Source organism: Convolutriloba macropyga, chromosome 8 (assembly GCF_964194025.1).
Source record: "Convolutriloba macropyga chromosome 8, txConMacr16.3, whole genome shotgun sequence".
Taxonomy (NCBI): Eukaryota; Metazoa; Xenacoelomorpha; order Acoela; family Convolutidae; genus Convolutriloba; species Convolutriloba macropyga.
Genome location: NC_134475.1, coordinates 18,535,781 through 18,556,970, shown reverse-complemented (window position 1 = coordinate 18,556,970; position 21,190 = coordinate 18,535,781). Strand labels below are relative to the sequence as shown.

General features: G+C 35.4%; 1 protein-coding gene across 1 annotated transcript in view; it reads right to left on the bottom strand.

The window, feature by feature from the left end:
- Positions 1–4,559: 4,559 nt before the first annotated feature.
- LOC142344544 (uncharacterized) overlaps positions 4,560–21,190 on the bottom strand; it is a 566,363-nt gene continuing 549,732 nt past the window's right edge. The window contains exons 2-4 of the mRNA XM_075396306.1: positions 18,550–18,770; positions 5,356–5,594; positions 4,560–4,941 (exon numbers count right to left, since the gene is read on the bottom strand). Of these exons, the coding sequence (XP_075252421.1) occupies positions 4,721–4,941; positions 5,356–5,594; positions 18,550–18,749 (660 nt within the window). The 5' untranslated portion in view covers positions 18,750–18,770 and the 3' untranslated portion in view covers positions 4,560–4,720. The remainder of the gene's footprint in view (positions 4,942–5,355; positions 5,595–18,549; positions 18,771–21,190) is intronic.

Sequence of the window (21,190 nt, the reverse complement as noted above, 5' to 3'; positions counted from 1 at the left end):
TGGTCAGAACTCAAACAATCAATGATATCATTAGTGTCGAAGTCGTTAAAAAGTCAGTTATAGAATGAAGTAGCTTCAAAAAATAGTTACAATTTTGACACTATCATTAGAGAGCCCTTAAGAGCAGCCATTAATGAGACCAAGCGATAGGGGAAAAAAGTACAAATTGGTTATGAGTCGGAAAGTCAGTAATATTTTTCTAAAACAAGTGAGGATGTTGTTAAGAACCTTTAGATATCAATTGAAACTTTCGAACTGCTTCTATTACACTGCATCGAAGCATTCAGAAAAGTCACTAACGAGAATAATAATTATTGTGCGGTTGAGACTGATAAAAATAAAAGGCGTGTAAAATTAAAAAAAAGTCACATAGTTTTCTGGAGAAAAGTAGGATCAGATCTACAAAAACGCTGGATATGAATTTAAAACATAGCCGGCAGATTGCCGGAAAATAGCCGCGATAGACGCTTGGGGCCTTCCATGAATTGAAACAACTAAAGAGATTAGATGGACAGATTGACAACCAGTCCTTTAATTGACCGCTAGACTTTTTGGGTTAGCTTTGGACTGTCATTTTTATGAGACACATAAGCTCTATAAGGAGAAAACCCTAATAGGGCTTTTTAAATTTAGGATCTTTTCCGTTTGTGCCCCCTCAGCTTAATGAGCGCATATTATTTGCACCCCTGAGAAGCACGTGCAATATTTTTTACATAAGGACCTACTTTGTGATGGCACGTGCTCTGTAACTATGGGCGCATAACGTACTGGGGGCACAAACGGAGAAGATCCCAAAATTTATATTCGAAATCAAAAACTCAAGACTCTAATAATCAAGAATTAGGGCATATATGTTTGGCCCTACTTAGATGCACACTATTGACCTTTAACAAGTAAATGTTCATAAAATTTACAGTTCTATAAGTGAGTTCAGAAGTCATTTTTTGGGTCAGAAGTCATTGAAAAAGTCAATTCCAAGAAGTCAGGGTAAGACGAAACAAAAATCTGTCAGACGAAGTAAAAAACATAGCAGGACAAGTCTTGACGTACAATTCAAAGCAATTTCATTGGCTAAACAGAAAACTAGACCAAGAACGGACTATAAATGGATTGGAAAAACCATTTAGAAAAAAATCCGATCCAAAAAATCCAAAAATCTGTGAAAATCAAAGTGAAATTGCCGTATGTGAAAAAAAAAAACTAGCGAGAAAGCGAATTATTGTTCAAACACCGTTTTCTCACTCTACTTTTAATTTAGAGCGAAAAAATTTCACGCTGCAAAATCACTCGCTTTTTTGCTCAACTTCCTGTTTCGGCGTGAACAAAATCATTACTCCAATTTGACTTCAAAAATCATGAAAATGTGTGAGCAGATCTTAAAAAAAGACAGCGCCCCAATACAATTCAAATTCTTTGAACTGTAAAAAAAATTAGGAGCGCTATAATAGCCGCCTGGAATTGAGGACGCGGTTATTAACCAGTAAAAAGCTTTCACAATAGCGCATCAGAGAGCCTGTCAGACCCGTCATTAATCAGACTAAAAGACAGGACAAATAAACTAAGACTCAAAAGATCAATGAGAGAGCCAATAACTGTCATTAATGACATTAGGAAACAGAACAAAAAACTACAAAACGGGCAAAAAAGCAATGAACTTTTAGTAAAAAGTGTTTGTTTGACCTTTTAGATTCAAACAAACTGCTCTTTTAATAATTTTTTTAAAAAATAAACTGCATTTTTAGAACCCGTGTATGCTCTTTAAAAAACAATTATCGAGAAAATCAGGAGAAACAGGCAACAAAATTGCAAGACAGATAACAGCAGTAGAAAAACATAAACCGACAAATGTCGGAAGAATTGCTCTTTAACGACAGGCGAGGCAATTTAGATTATGGTCTTCCGTGTAGATCAATTTTTCTTTATGGGTGCAAAAAATCTAGCCCCCACCGGGATGCGAACCACTGACCTTCCTATCCATGGCCACCCGCAATAACCACTGCGCTACGAGTCACAAAATTTTCCTATGCTGCAACTGATTTTATATTAGCAACAAGTTTTACTTCGGAGCACTAGAGATCACTCAAAAATGATGAACGAAAACGTGAAAGTCACTGGAGAAGTCAAAGAATGTTCTAGAAAAACGCAAAATTGTCACGCGAAAAATTTGCATAAAAAAGACACACGTTTACAATAAATGCTATGAACTGCGTTCAAGAGCAATTAAACATTGCTCTGAAGAAGAATCTGTTCAAACACCAGTTTCACTCCATTAAAGAAGCAGCTTGACTGTAACAACACCAGCGTGACTGTAACAACTACTTTAATCTGATCACTCATTGACAAAAAACAAGGGGGACGGTGACTTGGTGTGTGTCTGTGGGTGGGGGGGGGGGCGGAGGGGTGATGGTGACTGGGGGGTCAAATTTTTAAGGTTAAGAACTGCCCAACTCACACCCTGACACTGTCTCCCCAAAAGCGTTCCGGTGAATCGCATACTTAGAGACTAGTTAAGCGTAACGCTCTAAAAGAGCTGCCACTTAATGCCCTCCGAGCGCTACCTGTTTATCCCATTTTTGAGCACGAAAAGTCAAATGAGTCAGCACAAAACCAGTCAACCGAAAAATGGCATAAAAAAGACTACAGGACTAATATAATTGCTAAACGTTGTTTGAGAGCAATTAAAAATACTTTATTCAAAATATTCCCCATTAATGAAATATATGGAGTTCCAGTGGCCTTCTAGCGCCATAGCCGAATTATTCAACTTCAAGATCAAAGAAATGAAAAACAGACAATTAAAATTTTTCATCTTTAATGAGAAAGTCATTAAAAATTAGGCCAAATTAGGAAAAATAGAGGATTTAAACTGATGATCAAACATCGGGAATAAGATCGCCCACTTTAACAATCGAAGTTGGTCATTTTTTTTTGGAAAAGAACTTGGAAATAAGATTGCAACAGATGAACTAACTGCCAATGGGTTTGTATGCCTAAAACACAATTTAGCGCGCCTTCGATCTCACTTAGTAATAAAATGCAGTCAATTGAAATCAACCGTATAAAATGCGGGACGAGCCCAGTGGATCACACAAAATTCAACCCGTATAAGATGGGAGGAGCCATTTGGATAGCGCAAAACGAAAAACATAGCTGGCAGATTGCCAGAAAATAGCCGCAATAGATTCGTAAATCGGCAGTCTAAAAAAACAGTAAAAGAGACAGACCAAAAAAAATCGTCTTTTCATTGAAGGCTGATCTGTTATATTTTGATTAAAAATCTGTAAAGTTATTGCTGCCTCTATTAGCTGATCTCAAATAACCTTCATTTAGAGTGACACACATCCATTTGACCTTATCTCTTTGAATTAAAGTAAATAAAAGTCAATTTCAGTGAGGAAGTCATTTTTGAGAGTGAGGTAAGTCAAGTGTGACCAAAAATTTAATCACGCGCATGAACAAAAAACTCGCTCCACTAAGAGCGAAAAATGACGTCACACATGCAATTCAGCTGAAATTGCATGAACGAATGAACAAAAAGTGGCTGTGACGTCATATGGTCGTAACAAAAATCATGACGACGAAATAAAAAAAACATAGCAGGACAAGTCCTGACGTACAATTCAAAGAATTTTCATTGACTAAACAGAAAACTAGACCTAGAACGGACTATGAATGGATTGGAAAAACCATTTAGAAAAAAATCCGATCTAAAAAATCGAAAAAACAGTAAAAATCAAAGTGAAATTGCCGCATGTGAACAAAAAACAACTAGCGAGAAAGCGAATTTTTGTTCAAACACCGTTTTCTCACTCTACTTTAAATTTGGAGCGAAAAAATTTCACGCCGCAAAACGACTCGCTTTTTCGCTCCACTTCCTGTTTCGGCGTGACCAAAATCACTGCTCCAATTTGACTTCAAAAATCATGGAAATGTGTGAACAGATCTTAAAAAAAAAGACAGCGCCCCAATACAATTCAAATTCTTTGAATTGTAAAAAACCAAGAGAAGGCCAATAATAGCCCCAGCTATCGCTGTGCGGCTATTAATCAAGGACGTAGAAACCAAAAACGGTAACGGTGAACTTTTGCAAAAGGCACTGCATGACATGACTACAATAAGTACTTCAAATTTCAATTTGAGAGCAATTAAAAATTTTTAAACAATTTTATATTGCAGTGTCCCAAGTCGAGGTCTATTGAAGTTTTGAAAAGATGTTCTTATCCGCCAACCTGAACATAAAGTGCGGAATGTGAGCCAAAAGCCAAGATTAGAACGGAGTATTGACTATAATCTCTCACTGTCAAAAACTGAGAATGAAATTGAATTGCACTACGGAACACGGGCTCAATGCAACAGCTCAATCACGAGTTCTGGATAAACATTCTGTAGCCCAGAAATTCTTTAGATTGTCGAGAGGACTTTTTGGCATTGACTGATTCGATTTAGATTCATTATGAACAGTTTTAGTTATGACAGAACTCATTCCTGATTTTGAAGGTTTTCAAACTCACGTTTGCCACTTTCATTACGTAATATCTTATCCTCCTGACGTTCAAAACTGGGCGAGCCATCATTGAATTAATTTGATACAAAATTATCAAATATATTACCACACAGCCCTCTCATGAACAATTACATTGTATTCTACTATACTATAAGAAACGACGATTTAAGTAGTCAGCCATAAATACAAAGTTTTAATTCGAAATTTTCCTGCAGACTATTTTTGAAACTTGCTCTTGGTCGCATTAAAATCCGCTTCTGTCAAAACGTACCCCCAATGTTGCAGAACCTGTCTGACAACTGGTGATACTGATACGTCATCAAACTTCTTCCCAGATTTGACAATTTTGCTGATCAGATTGTTCTTCCACCTGCCTCTTAGACCCGCACATTTAAGCCATCTGCTAACTTGACGCTCATCATCTTCGCATCGACGACCTACAGAAATAAGTTCAATATTTCGTTCAAAAATGAGGCAAATTTAAAGACTAAAAATGAATTCAGAAATGGAAAGAGGCAAGATCCATTATAATTTCTCCCAAACCGACAACAATTACATTAGTTTGAAAAAAATAACCCATGTCAATTTAATGTGATAAAGTTTACGTTAACATATTTAAGTTGCACGATGTATTCAATTTATATTTGATTTTTAAGATCACCAGTAAAGCTTATAATAAGGACAAAAATTGAAATACAGGGGGAAAAATTGCCACAAAACCATCCGATAACGAAACCTGTTAATTTACCTCCAAAATAGTTTTCAAAACCTTCAAAATTTTGCCATGAGTTCAAACCTAATACAGTCCACCCAATTATGTTTTGCATTTGATGAAAATAAATAAACCAAACCTTGGTAGAATCGGCAGTACCACTGGAACCAGCCATACGGGTCACAAGCCTTAATCCATCCACTTGACTCCCACATTTCAAGAGATCCTCCGCACTTGGCCTTGTACTTGTTCACGTTCTCATCATAGTGCTGGCTCGAAATATGCTTCTTTATATTCAGTCCCTCGAGCCAGTCATCTGGAAGCTCTTTCCAAACCTCGTCTCCATACTTCTGCTTAGTGACTCCAGAATATATTGACCTTATCACGAAACGTACTTACAATATAATTTTTATTTTTAAAATAATGGCTCACCTCTCTATCACAAATAATCACAAATAATCGACTTTAGTTGCTATAATTTTTCTCGAAAATGTTGATAGGGGCCTTCCTTGCAAATTCTTACAAAATTGCCTCATTTAGGACGGCTTGGATTTAGACCTTCGCAGTATGTTAAATAAAGTTCGCAGTTTGTTAAATAAAGTTTCAGTTTATCTGCGTGATGACGCAACGCGTGGTTTAGCCATTAAAATGACATGCATTTTTAAGAATTTTAGGAGAAACGAATTGAATTGAAGATAAAAATAGGATCAACTATCCATTTCCTTGACGGAACGAATATCTCTTGCACGCAATTGCCACAGCTTCAGAATCACAGTTTAACGACATTTTTCACCGCTATAACAAAAAAAAAGAACCACTTAACGGTTATAAAAAGTATCTCAATTGAATAAAATATTGTGTGTGTAATGAATTCTTATCACACAAAATTTGTTTAAAATAAACAGCTCAGCACATCAGTGAAACTGCTTGGCAGATGTATCTAAGCCAACAACGAAACTGAACAAAATCGATTATTTTCAACCAAACTTGTTTGTACCAACGAACCCTGAAAATGAACTGAATGAAACGTATCTAGTTACTTTAAAAAGATACTTTAGATACAAATACACATACGTAATAAAATACTCTAGAATAATTCCAAAGAATAATTCCTCATATTTACCTGCATTCAAAGGAATAAGGTATAATAAGTCATGCAATTCAATATAAGAACTAAGAGGGAGTATATCGGTACAACGTAATCTAAATAAGCGTTTAGCTTTGATTTAAGCTGACATTTTTGAGAAATGTTGCTTTTGAGTTTGAAAAGGGCGCATAATCCTTTTTGCTTCCTGAATGAAGTCGAAGTCAGTCGCATGAGATTTTTGTAAAACACACAAACAAACCACAGCTTTTTTGAAACAATGACAGAGGTACATAAAGAGAGGAAAGATTTTGAAAAAATGAAGAAAGAAGACTCGATAAGTGAATGTTTGAATTTGAATAAATTATTATTACAACTTAAAGATGAAAATGCTTTCCTCCGACAACAAAATAACAAAATGCTTGATAATCTAATTGACAAAGTAGACGAAAAAACATCGAACCAAATCCATGACAACAACAAAGTTCAACAACATCAACAACAAACCAAGATTTTTTATCCAAAATTTATACCAAGATCAACAAAGACACTTATTCTTTCGGATAGGACATACAAAAAATACAAGCAAAAGATCTGAGCCCAAGTACAGCTATACACTCCTATCCTTCAGCAAAAGTTCAAGACTTATCAAATTTTGTAAAACAATACAACGGTTATCACAAGATTGAAAATCTTATCATACATGCTAGACATAACAATATTGATTCGAGAAATAGCGGTTTTGAAACAGCTAGTATTTTAATGGAAACTGCGTCGCAAATTATAAAGAAACTGTCACCACTCAAAGTTGCACTTTGCAAAATTCCACCAGTTAAAGATGTTTTTTTTTTGGTCGCAGCAAAAATAACGAAAACATACACAAATATAATGAAGCGTTAGAAAATGCTGCAACGGTGCTGAGTGGCGTTTTTGATATTGACGTTGTTTTTTTGAATAATATACTGGAAACGAAAGATATCAGCAATGATGAAGTACACCCATCAGTCAGTCATGGTGTACCTAAACTTTTCAGAAATATTCGGAACTTCTACGTGCATCTTGGGCTTACGGTGTCAGAAACAGAAATAAAACCGAGAATTATCAACCGAAATTTTGGAAAAAATTTTGATCACTATGATAACAACAATTTTTTTGGTTTCCATCCAAAACAAGCATTTTTACCTCCAACTCATTATAAATTTGGCTGATGGTTTGTTGAAATATAGAACAATGCGACTTTTCTTGATATTTTTAATTTTCAGTATACTTATGGGAAGAGAAAATCATACTGAAATTCATAAGCGCACATTTGAAAAGTATTATTCCAACAAACCTAATGTTTATTATTTTTTTAGAACAGTTGATTCATACTTTTTTGTTTCCTTCCTAAAACTGTTCACTTGTACGTCTCATGCTGTCAGGGGACATTGAATTGAACCCAGGGCCTCATCTGGAAAATTTGATTGAGTATTCAAGTTACTTAAAAAACAGAGGAACAAGCCACTCGCCTTTATTTTTTCTTATTAATTGTCAAAGCTTGAAGAACAAGTTTGAAGAGTTTGCAAACTTTTTGCAAACAGCTTCCATTAATACGTTTGTCGCTGAAACCTGGTTGGACACTGACTGTAATATTGAAAAATTACACTCTGACTGAAAAAATTACTTGTTAACGTTTCTTATTGCCCAAAAAACGTCTTGGTGAGTATTTTCTTCATCAGTTAAGTACCGAATTATCGGGAGCATATAGCGTTACAGATAACGTTATTTTGCTGGGAGATTACAACTTGAATTATCTGAACAAGACAGAAAAAAGTAAACTGGACATTTTTGCGTCAAATTCAGGATTAGAAATTGTTAATCTAAGGGAAGCAACCAGAGGTACTGATTAAACATTTACACTTATTGATCACTGTTTCGTTTCAAAAGATCAGATAATTGCCTACAATGTCACAACAACTCCTTTTAACGCCGACCATTTTCTTGTTATCTTCGAATCAAACCTCTCATTGAAATCTGAGAGTGACAACATAATAACGAAGAGAAATTTTCGACTTTTCTCACGCTCTAAATTTAACAGAGATCTTGCCCTCGCCGAATGGTATAGAATGAGCCAATGTGAGAATGGCAACGATATGTTTGATTTATTCCTCGAGATTTTTGAAAAAAATGTTGAATAACACGCACCATTTCAGAGTGTTAAAAAGGGGGGGGGGGAGAAATTTATAAGAATTCTAAGCCCTGGTTAACACAAGAATTGAAACATTTGTTTGCACAAAAACATTTTCTGTTCAATAAATGGAAAAAAAAATCCTGACAGCGAGACGTACAAAGAATTAAAGCGCTTAAGAAACTTAGTTAATAGGAGAATAAGGGAGGCGCATAACAATTTTTTCATCAATTTCTTCCAAAAATTATCAACAAGTAAGGAACAATGAAAATTCATTAAACAAAAGACCAGTCTGAATGAAAGAGTTGTCAAGGTTGATGAAATCAGATTAGACAGTGGTGAAATTCCAAGGGAACCAAAAAAACATTGTCAATTGTCTGAATAGATCATTTGCTAATCTTGGTGTTTCCAAAGGATTGGATATTGCTTGTAAACACCCTGATAAACTTAATATACCTTAATTCACATTCAGAACTGTGACTAGAAAAGAACTTTATTCAGTCATTGACTCGCTGGACGATAACAAAGCAGCAGGATCTGGTGAAATCTCAATTCGACTCACAAAGTCTTGCAAATTAGCTATAGGAGTACATCTACAGTTCGCCTTAAATGAGTGCATTAAGAAAATTTTCCCAACTAAAATGAAACTAGCCTATGTAACACCAGTTTTCAAAAAAGGTGATAAATTAGATAGCACAAATTATCGACCAATTTCTGTAACTCCGAGTTTATCAAAATTTTTGAGCGCCTCCTTCTGACTCAGATGATGGAGTTCGTTGATAAGCATAAAATTATAAACAAAGAGCAATTCGGATTTCAGAAAAAGTCTGCAACAGATGCAGTTCTAGAACTGGTTGAAACAGTTTCCGCCAATTTAGATCAAAGCAAAGAAACGGTTGCTATTTTTCTAGACCTTGCAAAAGCGTTTAATTCCATTTCGCATAACATTTTCCTTAAAGAATTTAAATATATGGTTTTTCCCAGGAAGCGAAAGAATTACTGTTTTCATTTCTTGCCAACCGCAGACGAAAGGTAAAACTTAATGGCATATTCTCTGATTTCGTTTCAAAAGATCAGATAATTGCCTACAATGTCACAACAACTCCTTTTAACGCCAACCATTTTCTTGTTATCTTCGAATCAAACCTCTCATTGAAATCTGAGAGTGACAACATAATAACGAAGAGAAATTTTCGACTTTTCTCACGCTCTAAATTTAACAGAGATTTTGCCCTCGCCGAATGGTGTAGAATGTACCAATGTGAGAATGGCAACGATATGTTTGATTTATTCCTCGAGATTTTTGAAAAAAAAGTTGAACAACACGCACCATTTCAGAGTGTTAAAAAGGGGGGGGGGGAAGAAATTTACAAGAATTCTAAGCCCTGGTTAACACAAGAATTGAAACATTTGTTTGCACAAAAACATTTTCTGTTCAGTAAATGGAAAAAAAATCCTGACAGCGAGACGTACAAAGAATTAAAGCGCTTAAGAAACTTAGTTAATAGGAGAATAAGGGAGGCGCATAACAATTTTTTCATCAATTTCTTCCAAAAATTATCAACAAGTAAGGAACAATGAAAATTCATTAAACAAAAGACCAGTCTGAATGAAAGAGTTGTCAAGGTTGATGAAATCAGATTAGACAGTGGTGAAATTCCAAGGGAACCAAAAAAACATTGTCAATTGTCTGAATAGATCATTTGCTAATCTTGGTGTTTCCAAAGGATTGGATATTGCTTGTAAACACCCTGATAAACTTAATATACCTTAATTCACATTCAGAACTGTGACTAGAAAAGAACTTTATTCAGTCATTGACTCGCTGGACGATAACAAAGCAGCAGGATCTGGTGAAATCTCAATTCGACTCACAAAGTCTTGCAAATTAGCTATAGGAGTACATCTACAGTTCGCCTTAAATGAGTGCATTAAGAAAATTTTCCCAACTAAAATGAAACTAGCCTATGTAACACCAGTTTTCAAAAAAGGTGATAAATTAGATAGCACAAATTATCGACCAATTTCTGTAACTCCGAGTTTATCAAAATTTTTGAGCGCCTCCTTCTGACTCAGATGATGGAGTTCGTTGATAAGCATAAAATTATAAACAAAGAGCAATTCGGATTTCAGAAAAAAAGTCTGCAACAGATGCAGTTCTAGAACTGGTTGAAACAGTTTCCGCCAATTTAGATCAAAGCAAAGAAACGGTTGCTATTTTTCTAGACCTTGCAAAAGCGTTTAATTCCATTTCGCATAACATTTTCCTTAAAAAAATGAATATATGGTTTTTCCCAGGAAGCGAAAGAATTACTGTTTTCATTGCTTGCCAACCGCAGACGAAAGGTAAAACTTAATGGCATATTCTCTGATTGTGAAATTTTGAATCACGGTGTGCCACAAGGAACTGTTTTAGGACCACTCATTTTTCTTTTATATGTGAACGATTTCTCATCTAATATAAGCACAACGGAAAAGGTAATTCAATTCGCAGATGACACAAGTATTGTCTGTTGTGGACAGAAAGGTAGCTTACATGGAAAAGTCACGGAAATTTGACAAAAAAACAGAAGAATTTATAGAGATGAACAAACTAACTTTGAATACAAACAAAACCGACTTATCTTTTTCTCGCGCGATAATTCAGATTTCGGATCTATTTTTTTACAAAAACGAAGTTCTCACAACACAAAAAGTTGCAGATATCTTGGTATTCAAATTGACAGGAATCTTAGTTTCGAGGAGCAGCTGAATAAAACCTTGAAAAAGATGGCTAATGCTATAAGATGGCTAATGCTATAAGATCAATTTACCTTTTGCCCTCGCCGAATGGTGTAGAATGTACCAATGTGAGAATGCCAACGATATGTTTGATTTATTCCTCGAGATGTTTGAAAAAAATGTTGAACAACACGCACCATTTCAGAGTGTTAAAAAAGGGGGGGAAGAAATTTATAAGAATTCTAAGCCCTGGTTAACACAAGAATTGAAACATTTGTTTGCACAAAAACATTTTCTGTTCAATAAATGGAAAAAAAATCCTGACAGCGAGACGTACAAAGAATTAAAGCGCTTAAGATACTTAGTTAATAGGAGAATAAGGGAGGCGCATAACAATTTTTTCATCAATTTCTTCCAAAAATTATCAACAAGTAAGGAACAATGAAAATTCATTAAACAAAAGACCAGTCTGAATGAAAGAATTGTCAAGGTTGATGAAATCAGATTAGACAGTGGTGAAATTCCAAGGTCACCAAAAAAATATTGTCAATTGTCTGAATAGATCATTTGCTAATCTTGGTGTTTCCAAAGGATTGGATATTGCTTGTAAACACCCTGATAAACTTAATATACCTTAATTCACATTCAGAACTGTGACTAGAAAAGAACTTTATTCAGTCATTGACTCGCTGGACGATAACAAAGCAGCAGGATCTGGTGAAATCTCAATTCGACTCACAAAGTCTTGCAAATTAGCTACAGGCGTACATCTACAGTTCGCCTTAAATGAGTGCATTAAGGAGAAAATTTTCCCAACTAAAATGAAACTAGCCTATGTAACACCAATTTTCAAAAAAGGTGATAAATTAGATAGCACAAATTATCGACCAGTTTCTGTAACTCCGAGTTTATCAAAATTTTTGAGCGCCTCATTCTGACTCAGATGATGGAGTTCGTTGATAAGCATAAAATTATAAACAAAGAGCAATTCGGATTTCAGAAAAAAAGTCTGCAACAGATGCAGTTCTAGAACTGGTTGAAACAGTTTCCGCCAATTAAGATCAAAGCAAAGAAACGATTGCTATTTTTCTAGACCTTGCAAAAGCGTTTAATTCCATTTCGCATAACTTCCTTAAAGAATTGAAATATATGGTTTTTCCCAGGAAGCGAAAGAATTACTGTTTTCATTTCTTGCCGACCGCAGACGAAAGGTAAAACATAATGGCATATTCTCTGATTGTTAAATTTTGAATCACGGTGTGCCACAAGGAACTGTTTTAGGACCACTCATTTTTCTTTTATATGTGAACGATTTTTCATCTAATATAAGCACAACGGAAAAAGTAATTCAATTCGCAGATGGCAAGTATTGTCTGTTGTGGACAGAAAGGTAGCTTACATGGAAAAGTCACGGAAATTTGACAAAAAAACAGAATTTGTAGAGATGAACAAACTAACTTTGAATACAAACAAAACCGACTTAATCTTTTTCTCGCGCGATAATTCAGATTTCGGATCTATTTTTTTACAAAAACGAAGTTCTCACAACACAAAAAGTTGCAGATATCTTGGTATTCAAATTGACAGGAATCTTAGTTTCGAGGAGCAGCTGAATAAAACCTTGAAAAAGATGGCTAATGCTATAAGATGGCTAATGCTATAAGATCAATTTACCTTATAAGACATCAAGTTCCCCTGAACGTCCGCATTCTTCTAAAATCACATGTGCATTCACACTTATCGTTTACGGCAATCTTTTTTCAAAATTTTACAAAAACGAAGTTCTTCTATTTTTTTTACAAAAACGAAGTTCTCACAACACAAAAAGTTGCAGATATCTTGGTATTCAAATTGACAGGAATCTTAGTTTCGAGGAGCAGCTGAATAAAACCTTGAAAAAGATGGCTCATGCTATAAGATCAATTTACCTTATAAGACATCAAGTTCCCCTGAACGCCCGTATTCTTCTAAAATCACTTGTGCTTTCACACTTATCGTTTACGGCAATCTTTTTTCAAAATTTATCTGCAAGAAACTTAAAACGCCTTAACCGACAGATTAACTGGAGTATAAAGGTGTGCTTTCTACGCAAAAAGTATGACAAAACGAGAGATCTGCTAATCCGGACAAAGACCCTACCAGCTGAGCTAATAATGGCAAAAATGTCGCTAACCAAATTTCATTATGATATCGCTAGGCCAAAAAATTCAGAAAATTTTTACGGGTATCTGAGTCTTCATCAAAATACTCGAACAAAACAATTCAAAATTACAAAATGCCAAAACCAGCTTTGGAATGAATTCGATTGTTCGTCAATGCGTACAAAAATGGAATAAGTTACCACATTGGCTTCGGTTGACAAAAAATGAAAACGTTTTTAGGAAAACGTTGAATTATTTCTTGCTCTCACAACATGAAAAAATTCCTTTGAATAGTAACATAGGAGCTTTTAAAAGTTATTTTTATTTTTAGGAAGAAAACAATCGAAAGAAAATTGTATAATGTGATTCTTTAAGAAATTTGATGTTTATTATATTATTATTGTTTGAATGATTTGAAACATTTTTTGTTTCAGGTATATTTAACCGTATGGTTATAATTTAATTAACTTGTTGCAAAAAAAGAAAGATTTGCTAGATCTACAAGCCCAAGGTCGCGTTGGCTTTTGTCTTGATCTAGATGGTGATCAATCGACGTCCTTATGCTTGTCTTGACGTTTAGGATGTGTTTTGATGAATGAAAAAAAAACCGGAATGAACTTGAAGTGTGATGCGAGTGTAGGATGTGTTTTGATTAATGAAAAAAAAACCGGAATTAACTTGGAGTGTGATGCAAGTTTAGGATGTGTTGATTAATGGAAAAAACCGAAATGAACTTGGAGTGTGATGCAACAGGTCGCAACAAAAAAATTGTCTGCAAAATAATAGCTTCGCTCATCTATTAATAAGCTCTTTTTGCAAGCCACTTGATTTTCCCGACTACAAATACGGTGATCTTTTTGAATAGCTCATGGAGCTGCGATTCGTTACGTCGACTTGAGGTGGATGCAGTGCAATGATGTCAAAAACTGGAGATCAAAAAATTCAAGACGACAAGTTGAATGGTAAAAAAACGGAAAAACGAGACGAAAGACAGTGGTGCAAAAAAAGCGCAAGAAAAGACCCGCAGGACTAATATAATAAGGGCTAACAACTTCTTTTAAAAGCTATTTACAAATTTAAAATGAAAACATTTTTAAGAAATCCTAATTTTCAGTGTTGTTATAGTTTTTACGTAAAACTCGAGCATGTGTACCAAAATTCCACAATATTTATCTAAAATCAGGAGAAAGAGTGTAAAAATCCGGAGGCCAAAAATAGAGTTGCACAATTCGGTAGAACCGGCAACGAGACAGATTTCCATAGGTCAAAAGGTCTCAGCTCGATACAAAATAACTAAAACTTGTCAAAAACAAATAAATTCATTCACCTGAAGTACGTGACGCCAAAACTTCCTAGCTGTAAAACCTCTCTGGGGGGTCAAATTTGGTCTGAAATCAGGAAAATCTTCAAATATTAGAACACCATTGCTCAGTCTATCAACAGATGTTATCGAAGCTGTACTTTTCTTGGAAGGTGACCCTCCGGTGCTGCTTTCGGCACTGCTTGATGAAGGACGCTTCCGAGACATTATTACTCTATTTGTTAATCTAAAAAAGAAAATCTAAAACCAAATACATTTTCATTGTGGAAGATAGCCTTAAAGACGCATATCAAAAACTTAGTTGAAAACAGTACACGAGCGGTATAACAGCATAACTTAATAATCTATGAAGCAACTATTTTTCTTATACAAAATTTTAAAACTAATACTCACTTAAAATGCTCTGAATTCAATATTAAGTTCTATATAAACTTGCCTCCGAGTATGATTCGTCTTTCTTTTCAGCAAATTTGCTAGCTAGTTGTTTTAGAGTGCGCGTTGCGGACGGTGCTGCGCCCCCATGCACTAAAGTACGAGCGGAACGAAGTTACTCTTCTCGGCGTCAAGTATGTCACTTGACGCATTTCAATTACCCATAAAAAAGATCAGATAATAAAGATCAGATAATTACCCATAAAAAGATAATTGCCTACAATGTCACAACAACTCCTTTTAAAGCCGACCATTTTCTTGTTATCTTCGAATCAAACCTCTCATTGAAATCTGAGAGTGACAACATAATAACGAAGAGAAATTTTCGACTTTTCTCACGCTCTAAATTTAACAGAGATTTTGCCCTCGCCGAATGGTGTAGAATGTACCAATGTGAGAATGGCAACGATATGTTTGATTTATTCCTCGAGATTTTTGAAAAAAAAGTTGAACAACACGCACCATTTCAGAGTGTTAAAAAGGGGGGGGGAAGAAATTTACAAGAATTCTAAGCCCTGGTTAACACAAGAATTGAAACATTTGTTTGCACAAAAACATTTTCTGTTCAGTAAATGGAAAAAAAATCCTGACAGCGAGACGTACAAAGAATTAAAGCGCTTAAGAAACTTCGTTAATAGGAGAATAAGGGAGGCGCATAACAATTTTTTCATCAATTTCTTCCAAAAATTATCAACAAGTAAGGAACAATGAAAATTCATTAAACAAAAGACCAGTCTGAATGAAAGAGTTGTCAAGGTTGATGAAATCAGATTAGACAGTGGTGAAATTCCAAGGGAACCAAAAAAATATTGTCAATTGTCTGAATAGATCATTTGCTAATCTTGGTGTTTCCAAAGGATTGGATATTGCTTGTAAACACCCTGATAAACTTAATATACCTTAATTCACATTCAGAACTGTGACTAGAAAAGAACTTTATTCAGTCATTGACTCGCTGGACGATAACAAAGCAGCAGGATCTGGCGAAATCTCAATTCGACTCACAAAGTCTTGCAAATTAGCTATAGGCGTACATCTACAGTTCGCCTTAAATGAGCGCATTAAGGAGAAAATTTTCCCAACTAAAATGAAACTAGCCTATGTAACACCAATTTTCAAAAAAGGTGATAAATTAGATAGCACAAATTATCGACCAGTTTCTGTAACTCCGAGTTTATCAAAATTTTTGAGCGCCTCATTCTGACTCAGATGATGGAGTTCGTTGATAAGCATAAAATAATAAACAAAGAGCAATTCGGATTTCAGAAAAAAGTCTGCAACAGATGCAGTTCTAGAACTGGTTGAAACAGTTTCCGCCAATTAAGATCAAAGCAAAGAAACGGTGGCTATTTTTCTAGACCTTGCAAAAGCGTTTAATTCCATTTCGCATAACTTCCTTAAAGAATTGAAATATATGGTTTTTCCCAGGAAGCGAAAGAATTACTGTTTTCATTTCTTGCCAACCGCAGACGAAAGGTAAAACTTAATGGCATATTCTCTGATTGTTAAATTTTGAATCACGGTGTGCCACAAGGAACTGTTTTAGGACCACTCATTTTTCTTTTATATGTGAACGATTTCTCATCTAATATAAGCACAACGGAAAAAGTAATTCAATTCGCAGATGACAAGTATTGTCTGTTGTGGACAGAAAGGTAGCTTACATGGAAAAGTCACGGAAATTTGACAAAAAAACTGAAGAATTTGTAGAGATGAACAAACTAACTTTGAATACAAACAAAACCGACTTAATCTTTTTCTCGCGCGATAATTCAGATTTCGGATCTATTTTTTTTTACAAAAACGAAGTTCTCACAACACAAAAAGTTGCAGATATCTTGGTATTCAAATTGACAGGAATCTTAGTTTCGAGGAGCAGCTGAATAAAACCTTGAAAAAGATGGCTCATGCTATAAGATCAATTTACCTTATAAGACATCAAGTTCCCCTGAACGCCCGTATTCTTCTAAAATCACTTGTGCTTTCACACTTATCGTTTACGGCAATCTTTTTTCAAAATTTATCTGCAAGAAACTTAAAACGCCTTAACCGACAGATTAACTGGAGTATAAAGGTGTGCTTTCTACGCAAAAAGTATGACAAAACGAGAGATCTGCTAATCCGGACAAAGACCCTACCAGCTGAGCTAATAATGGCAAAAATGTCGCTAACCAAATTTCATTATGATATCGCTAGGCCAAAAAATTCAGAAAATTTTTACGGGTATCTGAGTCTTCATCAAAATACTCGAACAAAACAATTCAAAATTACAAAATGCCAAAACCAGCTTTGGAATGAATTCGATTGTTCGTCAATGCGTACAAAAATGGAATAAGTTACCACATTGGCTTCGGTTGACAAAAAATGAAAACGTTTTTAGGAAAACGTTGAATTATTTCTTGCTCTCACAACATGAAAAAATTCCTTTGAATAGTAACATAGGAGCTTTTAAAAGTTATTTTTATTTTTAGGAAGAAAACAATCGAAAGAAAATTTTATAATGTGATTCTTTAAGAAATTTGATGTTTATTATATTATTATTGTTTGAATGATTTGAAATATTTTTTGTTTCAGGTATATTTAACCGTATGGTTATAATTTTAATTAACTTGTTGCAAAAAAAGAAAGATTTGCTAGACCTACGAGCCCAAGGTCGCGTTGGCTTTTGTCTTGATCTAGATGGTGATCAATCGACGTCCTTATGCTTGTCTTGACGTTTAGGATGTGTTTTGATGAATGAAAAAAAACCGGAATGAACTTGGAGTGTGATGCAAGTTTCGGATGTGTTTTGATTAATGAAAAAAAAACCGGAATGAACTTGGAGTGTGATGCAAGTTTAGGATGTGTTTTGATTAATGGAAAAAAAACGAAATGAACTTGGAGTGTGATGCAACAGGTCGCAACAAAAAATTGACTGCAAAATAATAGCTTCGCTCATCTATTAATAAGCTCTTTTTGCAAGCCACTTGATTTTCCCGACTACAAATCCGGTGATCTTTTTGAATTGCTCGTGGAGCTGCGATTCGTTACGTCGACTTGAGGTGGATGCAGTGCAATGATGTCAAAAACTGGAGATCAAAAAATTCAAGACGACAAGTTGAATGGTAACAAAACGGAAAAACGAGACGAAAGACAGTGGTGCAAAAAAAGCGCAAGAAAAGACCCGCAGGACTAATATAATAAGGGCTAACAACTTCTTTTAAAAGCTATTTACAAATTTAAAATGAAAAAATTTTTAAGAATTCCTAATTTTCAGTGTTGTTATAGTTTTTACGTAAAACTCGAGCATGTGTACCAAAATTCCACAATATTTATCTAAAATCAGGAGAAAGAGTGTAAAAATCCGGAGGCCAAAAATAGAGTTGCACAATTCGGTAGAACCGGCAACGAGACAGATTTCCATAGGTCAAAAGGTCTCAGCTCGATACAAAATAACTAAAACTTGTCAAAACAAATATTTCATTCACCTGAAGTACGTGCCGCCAAAACTTCCTAGCTGTAAAACCTCTTTGGGGGTCAAATTTGGTCTGAAATCAGGAAAATCTTCAAATATTAGAACACCATTGCTCAGTCTATCAACAGATGTTATCGAAGTTGTACTTTTCTTGGAAGGTGACCCTCCGGTGCTGCTTTCGGCACTGCTTGATGAAGGACGCTTCCGAGACATTATTACTCTATTTGTTAATCTGAAAAAGAGCATCTAAAACCAAATACATTTTCATTGTGAAAGATAGCCTTAAAGACGCATATCAAAAACTTAGTTGAAAACAGTACACGAGCGGTATAACAGCATAACTTAATAATCTATGAAGCAACTATTTTTCTTATACAACATTTTAGAACTAATACTCACTTAAAATGCTCTGTAATCAATATTAATTTCTATATAAACTTGCCTCCGAGTATGATTCGTCTTTCTTTTCAGCAAATTTGCTAGCTAGTTGTTTTAGAGTGCGCGTTGCGGACGGTGCTGCGCCCCCATGCATTAAAATACGAGCGGAACGAAGTTACTCTTCTCGGCGTCAAGTATGTCACTTGACGCACTTCAATTACCCATAATATTTGTACGCTTCAACTGAGTTTTTCGGGCATGACTTGGCAAGTGGGATAAAGATCTTCACGTCAAAAAAATAACGGCTGAGCCTGGACCCCCATAGGCCATTCGCAACTAACACCAATGAATAGATCATTAGATGTAAAAAGTTTATACACCAACGTTCCCGTAAAGGAAGCCATTAACATTGCCCTGGGATTGCTTTACGCTAGGGACGATAAACCAGACATACCTAGAACAACAATGAAACGTCTGCTTGAATTAGCCGTCACCAACGTCCATTTTAAATGCAATGAAAGTTGGTACTGTCAGAAAGACGGGTTGGCAATGGGTGCGTCCTTGGCAGTAATTTTGGCAAACCTTTGGATGAAATCGTGGGAGCCACAATTGAAATTACAGACACCTAAATGTAAAATGAGCACACAATCTAGCACGTGTCGCAATTGCGAACACCGTGTGACAACACGGTCCAGGGGGGTTGAGTGTGAAATTTGCAATAGATGGTTCCACGCAAAATGTCAGCAAATCAGTAACGCGGAATATGATAGCATGGAAAACCAGTTCTGGATGTGCTCATTCTGCCGTGAAAATGATAAGACTGACATTAACTGTTTGTCCGAAACAAAAGTTTTTCTAAGATATGTCGATGACATTGTGCGAACAGTTAGAGGTGACACAAAAGAGCTGTTAGATGCGGTCAATAACCTCCATCCAAATCTTCAATTTACACTAGAGACAATAGATGACAAAAACAGTTTGCCATTTCTGGACATGTCAATTAACGTACAACCGGAGGGGACAATTTTTTGCACATGGTATCAAAAACCATCAGATACTGGAACAATCCTAAACTATCGAAGCTGTGCACCCCTACAACATAAGAAAAGCATTATACAGGGAACAATACACCGCCTGTTCCGAGCCACCAGCAATTGGGAAGCGTTCCATGAAGCATTGACAAAAAATGAAGAAATTTGGGAACATAATCAATATCCTAGGCATTGGGTAGGGAATATTGTTAAGGATACGATTAACCAGCTGCGAATGAAAGAACCAAGAAAAGGTCATAGATATAACGCGGGTGTTGACGTCAAACAGCGTGAAAAAATTGAGAAACAACAATTTGTATTACAGTACAGAGGCAACATCTCTAATGAATTTGTAAAGAAGCTCAACAAAATTCATCCTGTACAGACGATTTTTACCACTCGGAAACTTAAAAGCTGTTTACCTAGCCTGAAGTCTAGCTTTGATAAGGATCTCAAATCCCACGTGGTTTATGAACTCACTTGTAATGGATGCAAATCCATCTATGTTGGGCAGACATGCCGACATATTACCACAAGGGTTGCAGAGCATGCCAAGGCGGACTCACCGATGGGAGTACATGCAATCGAGTGCAACGGTGACAAATCAGCTTTCCAGTGGAAGATATTAGACCAATGCAGCAACCAATCTAAATTAATGACACTAGAGGCGCTCTATATAAGAACACTGAAACCAGCCATCAACACGCGCGACGAATACCGAACACGAGAGTTGACACTGAAAGCTTAGTTTGGAGATGAAAATCCAACTTGAAAGTAAGACACGTTATGAAACGAAAATTTCAATTTTACATTTGAACAAAACTAAAGTAAGTTTAAAGCAATTTATGTAGGTTTTTAATAAAAAACATGTCGATATGCATCTGCTACATCAAATCGAAAATGTATAAATATTCAGATGTAAAATTTTGTAGATAAGACTGTAGATATGTAAAATTTCGTTTTAAATTTCCTTGAAAGAGTTATTTTAGTGATTTGCATTTTATTTTCTGGCTTTTCATTTTAGCATTTTGTATTATTTATAACCTGACGATGAACTCAGAGTTCGAAAACGTTCGTAAGAAAGTTTTAAATTGACAATTCTTTTTAAATCTTGACCAATGAATAGGCCATTCGCAACTAACACCAATGACGCACGAAAGACTCTGGAGCAAATAAAACTCGAAAAAGATGAACAAATCCTATCATTAGATGTAAAATTAAACAACAACTTTCCCGTAAAGGAAG